Source organism: Peromyscus maniculatus, chromosome 9, assembly GCF_049852395.1.
Source record: "Peromyscus maniculatus bairdii isolate BWxNUB_F1_BW_parent chromosome 9, HU_Pman_BW_mat_3.1, whole genome shotgun sequence".
Lineage (NCBI taxonomy): Eukaryota > Metazoa > Chordata > Mammalia > Rodentia > Cricetidae > Peromyscus > Peromyscus maniculatus.
In genome coordinates, this window is record NC_134860.1 from 438137 (window position 1) to 448911 (window position 10775).

The window sequence follows — 10775 nt, forward strand, 5'->3', positions numbered from 1 at the left end:
GTCAGGGCTCTCTTAATTATCACAAAAATTCTTCGAGGTGGGGGTGTTGTGATCTGCTTTATGCTGCAGCTGTGGTTGAGGATTTAGTGAGCTTGCCTCAGTGTGCACCACCTTAAGTTGTGAAGCCATGGAGTGCTGTACTCTGCTTTTGGTCTACATGAACTAATTGTGCACCTCTCTTCCCAGTTCTGTGTTCAGACCTCAGTTAGTAGCATGAAGTCACCTGCAGTGGGAGTATTATACCACAGAAATTGGCAAATCTATAAAGCAGAGTGCACCTGGGATCAGGACTCCCGCCCCTGCTGTGTGGCTCCAGCTGTTTCCAGTGTGACTTAGTCACCATCTCCAGTTAGTGCTGACAGTTTCGTTCACGTGGTTGGGCTGCATTTTACACCTGTAACTCACACCAGCCTACTTCAAAGGAAGCTTCTTGAGATGCTACAATCTCACTTTCTGTTGTATTTCACTTTAAATGTTGAGGTGGGCTGGTCACAATGTTATCTTTCCTAATCATAAACTCCTAGTGACTGTGGCTTTTAGACAAATACCATGATAAAAGCAGCCACAAGTAAGCCCTATGAAAATTTTATTTGAAGATACAAAATTTATATAGAGTAATGTATTCACATTTGGTTGTCTTGACTTGTTAGCTAAAAATTCCTTATAAATTACTGTTATAATAAGGAAAGATTAGTATTTATTGCATTGAGCTGCTGTTTCGTTTTCCCTCTTGACAAAGGGCCACCTCAGAAAGGAGTTTTCTTAAGTTTTGTTTACAATTGTTTTGGCTAATGTTAAAAGTGATCTCCTTAGTAGTTTTAAGATTTTTGTAAAATTTCCCTCTGCACTGTCCTGCTGTGTTGGAGTTGTATGCCCTGTCTTCCTTCCCATCTTGTCCTTCCTTTCCACTGGTCTCACTGGTTGAGACAAAGAGGTTCGAGTATTTTTTGAGTATGTACCAATTTGGAATTTTCTTACTGTCTAGGACCTCCTTCTCTGGATCCAGAAACATACAGAAGTAGAAACAGTAGACCTTGTGTTGAAGCTTAAAAATAAGTTGGTATGTAACTAAAGAGATGAAGATATAATAATACAATGGACCTTTTTGTGAAAATGTTTTTCTCATCTGAGCTGACTCTTACTATGTACGGAGTAACTTTTTAGAAAAAATTTGAGATTGGACAATTGATGGTAGATCTCACTAGAAGTATTTGATCACTCAAACAGATCACAGTGATTTCAAATTATTCTGATCACAGTGATTTCAAATTATTCTAAAGCTATTTAAATAATTTTTAAAATTACTTGTGAGAGTTTGGCCTGTACTTATGAAGTGCACCGTATGCATGCAGTGTAGCTAGAGTTTTCCTGCCTTGCCCACAGTCAGGACAAATCTTTGTCACCCACCAGTCCCACAGCCGCTCAGACCCAACCAAGTAAACACAGAGACTTATATTGCATACAAACTGTGTGGCCGTGGCAGGCTTCTTGCTAACTGTTCTTATAGCTTAAATTAATCCATTTCCATAAATCTATACCTTGCCACGTGGCTGGTGGCCTACCGGCATCTTCACATGCTGCTGGTCATGGCGGTGGCTGGCAGTGTCTCTGCGCCTCAGCCTTTTGCTTCCCAGAATTCTCCTCTCTCCTTGTCCCACCTACTTCCTGTCTGACCACTGGCCAATCAGTGTTTTATTTATTGACCAATCAGAGCAACAGATTTGACATACAGACCATCCCACAGCACATGCAGTGCCTGCGGAGACCAGAAGAGGGCACCCCATCCATTGGAACAGTGAAACTATGTATGTGCTGGGAATGGAACCCAGGTCTTGTACAAGAGCAGCAAGTACCTTTAACTGCTGAGCTGTCTCTCCAGCCCCTCTAAAGATACTTACAATGGAATCTTTTGAATGCTATAAAACCATCATCTCACTTACATTTTATGCCGTATGATATCCTCAGTCACAATTTGTGAATTTATAGACTAACCTTCTATTGAGGTCCCTTGACACACCCTCTTCCCCACTTAGTGGAATACCTCTACAGTTTTGTTTTCTGTACATTCTAGACTAAGACCTAAAGTTTCAAGATATCCGGATATAAAAACATGTTTATATAGTAAGCACAATGCATTAATACAAATTCGCTTAAACTATTCTTTTTGCAGTTGCAGGCTGACCGAGAGAATTTACCTGTGAAACCAGACACTGTGGCAAAGTTACGGACACATATAGATGCAATTATCTTAGCATTGCCAGAGGACCTGCAAGGCATACTGCTCAAGACTGGCATGACATGATATAAGGTTTCCAGCCAAAAAGGACTGTACACCATGAAGCAAACTGACATTTCCTGCAGACGCAGAGGAGCTGTCTGAGTGGCAGTAGCATGGAAAACAGCAGCAATTGCTAGATACAAGTGGAAAGACTGAGCTGTAGAGAGACATTTTTAGTACATTCTGTGGTGGTTCCACGATACTGCAGTTCCGAGAGACATTTCCCTATTTGTAATCATGTTCTGAAGTGCTCTTAGGAGAGACCTGTGGGCCGTCAGTTAAGTGACTCCAAACTGCAGTGCTGGCATTGCAGGTATTTTTTTAAATTGGTGCTGCTTTGCCCAATCATGTTGAAACTCAGGGGATAGGAAAATCACGTTCACACTGGCTGTCTTCTTAAGAAGGAAAGATTGAAATTTCCAACTCTAGTTGATAGAACTGAGGCTTATGTAGTGCCTTCCATTGTCCTATATGTTTCACAGGGTCCAGCTGCTAATTATAAAGCTTTTCCTTTTTTAATTATGATATACAACTTTTTAATTATGTCAAGATTTGCTCAAAAGTGTTTCTTCTTGCTCCTCATGTTTATTGACAGGTGTTTTAAATTATCATGTAGGTTCTCATTTCACTGTTTTTTTTACCTTTTTCAAAATGAGGTTTTACAAGTTTCTCCAGAGGAAGGAGGCATATGTATTTCTGCTTATGGAAGAGTTGATCTTCCTTTTCCCTTTTACTAACTGGGCCTGTATAAATTAATTAGCTTGAATGTCTTTGGAAGACATTCTCACTATGAACGTCATAGTCAGCTGTTTTTTTTAAAATAATTATTTTTATGTCAAAAGTATTCATAAGCCATTCTTGCAATAATTATTTGAGGATTTTAAGTTTAATTTTCAACATTGTTTGTTGGTTGATACTATTTCTCCTAAATTAATGATTTTCAGAATACTTTTCTTGCTGTTGTATGATATGGAAACTTTTGTCTAAATCAAAATTATAGTTTTGTTTGTTTGTTTGTTTTGTTTATACTACCTTGCCAAAAGTAGACTAGTATCATTTGATGTGTTAAGATTGTTTGGTTGTGTTGTTTAAATGGGAGTGTCTGCAGAAGCCACTTGTTCAGACAGGCACACAGGAAGCAGCACATATGTAAATAGCTGTGTCTTCAGTACCCTCCAAACAGCCCGAATTAGGTGTATGTGTTTTTCAAAAAGTGGCTTCGGAAGCCATCTCTTGTTCTCTACTGATGGTAAAGGGCATTCCTGACCTAAGATGGTTCCTTGTGCTCGTGACTGTGGTCTCATAGCCAAGTGTGCCCTTTAATCATGGATACAGTCTCTTGAAACATACCACTGTCATAGAAAGAGTAGGGCATTTGGATGAATCATTTGTGTGGATTGAATGGGTTATTTTGTGAAACAATACTGACCTTTCAGAAAAAGGGCAACTACTTTTTTATGCTAAAGTACTGCATAACTTTCTGGGAAACTTTATTTAGGTAGAAATGGTCATCTTATTATTTTTCAGAACAATGTATTTTAATAATTTCACAATTTATATACAGTTTGTGACATGAATATGAAAGTCATTAGTGTTATATCAAGGATGTTTTGAAATATACTTCTGTGGGATATATCACTTGAAATTTATTTTGCACACCTAAAGAATAACATGAAATATCAATTATCAATTAGCATAATAATGCTGTCTTTACATTTACCACATATAACAGAAACTTAACACATGTTAAAAACCAACTCATACTCACCTCTCTTAACTTCAAATTATGTACCTGCAAGAATATCTTAAGGTTGCATTGGAAACCCAAGAAAGACTGAATGGGAATTTAATTTTTCATGTGATTTTCAGAATTATCTTTTTTTTTTTTTTTTTTTTTTTTTAGAGTTTAGTATTCAAACCCTGCCATTTAATGTGTTATCTCCACCAGCATAAGAAGGAATCAGTGCTTTCAGAGTGTTATGTAATGCCTAGTGCCTTCTATTTACAGTGGAAAAGAGGTTTTGTGGAGGCATGTATGGTCATTACCAAAAGCTGAATTAAAGCCTTGGGTTTTAAAACACCTGGATAGCTTGTGTTATGTCTCTTCTCTTCTGGTCTTTCTTGTTTTGAAGACAGGTTTTCTTGTGTCCCAGGCTAGCTTCAAACTCGCTGTGTAGCCAAGGATGACCTTGAACTTCCTATCTTCCTGTTTGCACCTCTTCAGTGTGGGGATCACAGGCCTGTTCTCCCACTCCTGGTTTAGGTAGTGCTGAGGTTTGAGCCCAAGGCTGCATGCTTTCTAGGCAAGCTCTCTGCCAGCCGAGCTGCATCACCAGCCCTAATATTAGAAAATTAGTATTTTCCTGAGTCATGAGGAAATTCAAAAAAGTAAAATTCAGATGTGTAGGAACAAATGGATTGACAGTTTCTCATGGTGTGTGTGTGTGTGTGTGTGTGTGTGTGTGTGTGTGTGTGTGTGTGTGTGTGTGTGTGTGGTGCATTTGCATGCATACATGGATAGATAAGCCAGAGGAAGGCTTTCAGTGTCTCCCCCTATCACTCTCTGCCTTATTTTTGAGACAGAGACAGGGTCTCTCACTGACCCTGAAGCTCAGTTTCAGCTGGACTGACTGCCCAGGAACTTCTCTTAACCAATGCTGGGGTACAAGTGTGCAAGGCCATGCCCAGCTTTTATGTGTGTGTGTCTCCTGCTTGCACAGGCAGCGTTCTTACCCTCTGATCTGTCTCTTTGTAGCCCCCAAAGTCAGTTTTGGTTTGGGGTTTGTTTGTTTTTAAAATTTTAGATGACTGTGTATGCATGGGCGTGTGTGTGTGTGTGTGTGTGTGTGTGTGTGTGTGTGTGTGAGAGAGAGAGAGAGAGAGAGAGAGAGAGAGCGAGAGAGCGAGCAGAAGTCAGAGGACAACTTTGTTGAATTGGTTCCACCTTTATGTAGGTTTAGTAAGCTTCAATGAGGTGGAATCCAGCTCAGGTCCCTAGGTTTGCACAGGGATGCCTAACTGCTGAGCCATCTTGCCACCATGGGAAATACATTTGGTTTTGGTTTGTTTGTTTTGACAAGGTCTCACTATGTAGCCAGGCTGACCTGGAACACCCTGTATAGCCCAGGCTGGTCACAGACTCACAGAGATACACACCTTTCTCTGCCTTGTGAGTGCTGGGATTAAAAGTGTGCATTCGTAAACCACCATGCCTGGCCCAAAAGACAAATTTTAGTTACAGTTTTCAGATACATCTTTTATAAATGGTTCTGCCTTTCTCCTGAGTTTGTAACTCCCTTCACCATTTTATTAGGATGTTTATTAAGATTTTATTTATTTATTTATTTATTTATTTATTTATTTATTTATTTATTTATTTTCAGACTAGCCTCAAACTCACTGTGTTACCATAGGTGACTGAATTCCTGATCTTCCTGTCTCCATCTCTCCAGGGCTAGGATTCCAAAAGTAACCAACTGATGGGGAATTGACATCATAGCACTGAGGTTTTGAAACATGAACAGTGTCTTCTCATTTATTTATGTAGTCTTTAATTTTGCTCAGAACTATTTTGTAGTTTTCAGGATTCAGTTTTTCCAAGCCTGTCAGATTTGTCTTTAAGCCTGACATATTTTTCTGAAGTTGCAAATTCTATTCTTAAAATTTTAGTTTTCAACTTGAAATTCTTCATCTGAAAATTCAGTTAAAATACTAGTATGTGGAAGAGTAGCACATTTTGATACACTGATCTTGTATCTGACAACTCCTTTATTATAAAGGTTTAATATTGCTTCAGACTTTTTATATAAAGATTATGCCACATATAATGACTGTTTTACTTCTCCTTTAGTCTGGATTGCTTTTTATTATTTTTTCTTATCTAACTGTATTGGCTAGTATTTGTAGTACAATACTGAATGTTATTGGTAAGGGTAGACATCTCTTTTATTCCTGGTCTTAAAGGAAAATATGCAGTCTCTAATCAAGTATAATATTAATTACAGAGTTAAATGTATTTTTTACCTTTATATTGTGTGTGTGTGTGCCTGATTTGTTCACACATGAGTGGATACTACATCTGCCAGGGTAGCTGGCCAGTGAGCTTCCAGGCATTCTTCTGCATCTGCCTCTCCTCTCCCCTTAGGAGCAATCATATACCTTTTATGTGGGTTCTGGGGATTGCCACTCAGATGCTGTTGGTTGTGTGACAAGCACTTTTACCTGCTGAGCTAAGTCTCCAGGACCTGCTTCCTGTCTTTTAGGGGTCATTGCTGCATCTGAAACACTGTCTCCTATGTTGCTGGTTTGGTGTTTGTATTGTTCTAGGTGATAAATAGGATCCTTGTTCCTTGATTTTTGCTAGCAGGAAGACCTAGCAATCTAGTTTTAATGGGCTTCTAGGCTTAAGAAGTTTTAAAATTTGAGAACATATACATATGAATTTAATAGTAGGTGTTTTTTTGTTGTTGTTGTTGTTGTTTTGTTTTTGTTTTTTGTTTGTTTTTAAATACAGGATCTTGCTGTATAGCCTGGCATGGAACTTGCCATCCCAGGATAACTTCAAACTTGTGATCCTCCTGCCTCAGCCTCCTGAATGCCAGGATGACATATCTACACCACCACATCCTGTTAACCTGAGGTAATGGTTTCATTGTCACTACCAGCTCTGAAGACAGGATTAGTGACACATTAACTCTAATCCCAGGGTTGGGGAACATTTGTTAGGTAGCTTGTTCCTAACTTTCTGAAGCACGGGGGATATTTTCAAAAACTGGGAGCATATAAAACATTTGTGTTGGGTAGGCATGGTGATGCACACCTATAATCCCAGCATGGCTATGGCAAGATTACTCTGAGTTTGAGGGCAGCCTGGGCTACATAGTGAGGTGGAGGCGAGCCGGATTACAGTGTCACCCTGTCTCAAACAAACAAAAAGTGAAAATAAAAACAAAAGAAAACATTCATACCATACAAAGGTCATAGATTTGTGTGAAAGGACGCTTTGGGACATAACTTTCATTAATGTTGCTGTGGTACATAGTAAGTGAATTTGACATTATCTTTGAGCAACCTAACATGCAAGGCATATGGTTTGACTCTCCCTTCCCCAACCCCCACACATTTCTTATTTCCTCTTGCCTTCATTTCTTTAACTGGAACCTTTATAAAGGTAGATACAATACTGAAATAATGGCTTCAGTTGGTAGACTCTTTGTGAGATTACTGTAAAGTATGTAGAAAACATCTAGAAGTCAGAATGTGACCACTATAAATTCTGAAGGGAGATGGCTTAGTAGTTACACTCTGCTTTTAAGTTTTCTGGGCTGAGAATGTGGCTTAGCTGGTTGAATCCTAGCCTAGCATGCAGCAAGCCCAGCATAAAGTGGACATGGTGTCAGACACCTGGAGATAAAAAGATCAGAAGTTCAAGGTCATCCTCAGCCACATGAAAACTGTCTCAAAAAAAGAAAAATTTATTAAATAAAAATGTCCTGTAAGAAATGTTAAAATAGTTTATTGCATATATAATATTTCTTCTTAAAGCAATAAGGTAAGGGTAAGACTTCCCCTCAGTTGGGCAAGTAGGTAAATTTGAACTTAGTAAAGTCAACAGACTTTATTATTCTCTTCCAAGTCAACAATATTTCTCAAAACTATTAAAGAGCAAACACAACATTGACCTCAGGAAAGCTTAGATCCAGATGTACAAGCCCCTCTCCCCAAATCATGTAGAATAAATAAAATATCTTGTTAAAAAAGAGTGAAGAAAGTAGAGCCTGGAGAGCTGGCTTAGCAGTTCAGAGCACCAGCTGCTCTTTCAGAAGACCTGAGCTGGGATTCCCAGCACCTACATGGTGGCTCACAGTCAGCTGTGCATCACTCCAGTTCCAGGGGCTTGGACACTTTGTTCTGGCTTCACTGGGGACCAGGTATGTACAGGATGAACAGACATAGATGCAGATAAGTTTATTAAGGTACACAATATTTTGGGGAACACAATACCACCACATCTCCTCTCTTTTTGTCTAAAATTAAAGAAAGCTTATAACTAATACAAGAAAAACTATCCAATAAGTATATACAATATATACAGCCAAAAATTACATTAATGATGTCTAGTCCATTAACATTTGACAGATTCAGATAAAAACTCCATTATATATATTAACAATGTCCAGTCCAGTAACATCTGATAAACACCCATGCACATAAAATAGAAATGAAAAATTTAAAAAGAACAAAGAGAGGTGACTACAGAAATCATGAAAACTAAGGGAAGGTTTAACTTTAAAGCAGATTCTCAGTTACTGAAAGGTAACAGGTTGAGCTGGCTAAAGACTCCAGAAATTCTCACACTGATGCCTACAGAAGAAAATGTAGGTAGGTAAGATTCTTAGTAGTGTAGATACTTTTCTACTATTAAAGATAAAGTTCAGAAGATGTAACCTTTCAAAAGACAAGTAATGGATTAAAATCAAAGAATGAGATTGATGATACTGTTTACAGAGCCTAAGGCAAAGCAATGGCAAAATTTACTGTTTGTACAACTAATTAGTGAACTGAGTCACTTGTATTCTCTGAACAGTGAGTGGTATATATTAAATTGGGATTAAGTTTTATTTACTTGCAGTACTGGAATTGGAACAGAGAGCTGCATGCATGCTAGGCAAGCTAAGTTACCACTAGGCAAAGTAAGAAGAGTGAATGAAATACTGTATGTTAAATGCAATGTCTGGCATACTGTTCAGAGAGAGACAGAGAGATAGGCAGAGAGAGAGCGCACTTGGAAGAATGGCAAGTACTGTTAACCACTGAACCATCTCTCTAGTACCTTTTATTATCTTTTTTAAAGGTTATCTGGGTTGTTTGTTTCTCTATTATAGTTTTTAAAAAGATATCTGGTTTGTTTGCATCTCTGTTTTCATTTGGGACTTTAAAAAAGTATTAAATAGGGGCTGGAGAGATAGCTCAGTGTAGAGAAATAACTAAAAATACTTGCTGCTGTTGCAGAAGACCAGAGTTAGAACTCATTGGGAAGCTTATAACTGCCTGTAATTCCAGCCTCAGGGGATCCAACACCCTCTTCTGGCCTCCTTGGTGACTTGCATGCAAGTATATAGAAACACTCAGATACACAAATACACATAAATACAAATAAACCTTAAAAAATACTAGGGGTCAATGATTGGCTAGAGGCTGTTAGCAAAGAGAGGTTAAATACAAAGAAACATGGGTAAGCTTGCTTTTGTGGGTAACAGAAATATTACCAGTGGTTTCACAAATAGGAATGTAAGCAAAGGTTTTTATTCAAGGCACAGTGGAAATATAGAGTATGTGTGCTTCAGGGGAACAGTGGGCCCTAGAAAGCCCTGGTTACTGCTTGGGGCTTGCTTTTATGGGCCTAAGAAAAGGAGTTATTTCCTAGGAGGTGGTGTATGGGTGCTTTTTGTTTTCTTTTTTTGGGGGGGTTGTTTGGTTTTTTGCTGTTTTGATATGTAGGCTTGTGTTTTGTAAGCCTTTGTTCATTGCACATGTCCTTTCTTATACTGTATCTGATTTTAATTATATGCATGCTCCATCATAAATAGGAATAAGATAATCAGTGGTTTTTCCCTAAAAGTTCACTCACACGACAATTTGCCTTACAGCATGTGCATCCAAAGTCAGTTTTGGCTGGATTGTCCCATTGTCCTTAGCTCCTGAGTATGTGTTTGACCACAAAAGGGGAGTTACTAAGGGTTTCTCAGGAGCTAATTAATTAAGTCAGCTTAATGTAGGCAAGGGTTTCAGGTTACAAATCATTAATTTGAGAAAGATGTGTGTGTAGCTCACGCTAAGAAGGATCCTAAGTTGCCGAGCTATCCCTATGCTCACTAGCCTTAGAAATGGATACTACAGAATATGTTACTAATTGTACACTTAAAAATTGGTAAATCATTGCCGTAAGTTATATCTCAATGAAGTGATTTTTTTTTTAAAGTACAAATAAAGCTGTCCTTTGACTGTTTCATACAGGTTTTTCCATTCCCTGGAAAGGTTCCCTTCCTCCATAGCTAATCAGGGAAGTGCTATTGACTACTGAATTCTATTTGAAATCTTGTGCTGAGTCCACATTCGTGCATGCATATAAACATAGACACGTAATGATGATCTGCATTATTGTGGGGCAAAGTCTCATATAGTTCGGGCTAGCCTCACATTTGCTATCTAGCCAAGATGACCTTGTCTTCCTGATCCTCCACTTTCTGTCTCCCAAGTGCTGGGATTACAAATGTGCCCTATCAGACTGCAGAACTTTGTATTTTGTTTGACAGTCAGTCTCATGTATTCCAGGCTGGCCTTAAACTTTGTAGTGGAGCATGTCCTTACACTTCTGATTGTCTTCTCCCTCTCTCAAGTGCTGGGACTGCAGGTATGTGTGGTCACAACTGGTCTCATGCAGTGCTGGGGATGATGAACCCAAAGCTTTTGTGACGTTCACCAACTGAGCTATATC

The 10775-nt window shown here is 38.7% G+C and overlaps 1 protein-coding gene across 2 annotated transcripts in view; it reads left to right on the forward strand.

Moving 5' to 3' along the window:
- Dennd6a (DENN domain containing 6A) overlaps positions 1 to 4364 on the forward strand; it is a 49401-nt gene extending 45037 nt beyond the window's left edge. The window contains exons 19-20 of one of the 2 annotated variants that reach the window (XM_076544096.1): positions 986 to 1060; positions 2171 to 2309. In XM_076544096.1, coding sequence (XP_076400211.1) covers positions 986 to 1022 — 37 coding nt within the window. In that variant the 3' untranslated portion in view covers positions 1023 to 1060; positions 2171 to 2309. Of the gene's footprint in view, positions 1 to 985; positions 1061 to 2170 lie in introns of both variants that reach the window. The other variant, XM_076544095.1, reaches the window with a different exon arrangement.
- The last annotated feature ends 6411 nt before the right edge of the window (positions 4365 to 10775 follow it).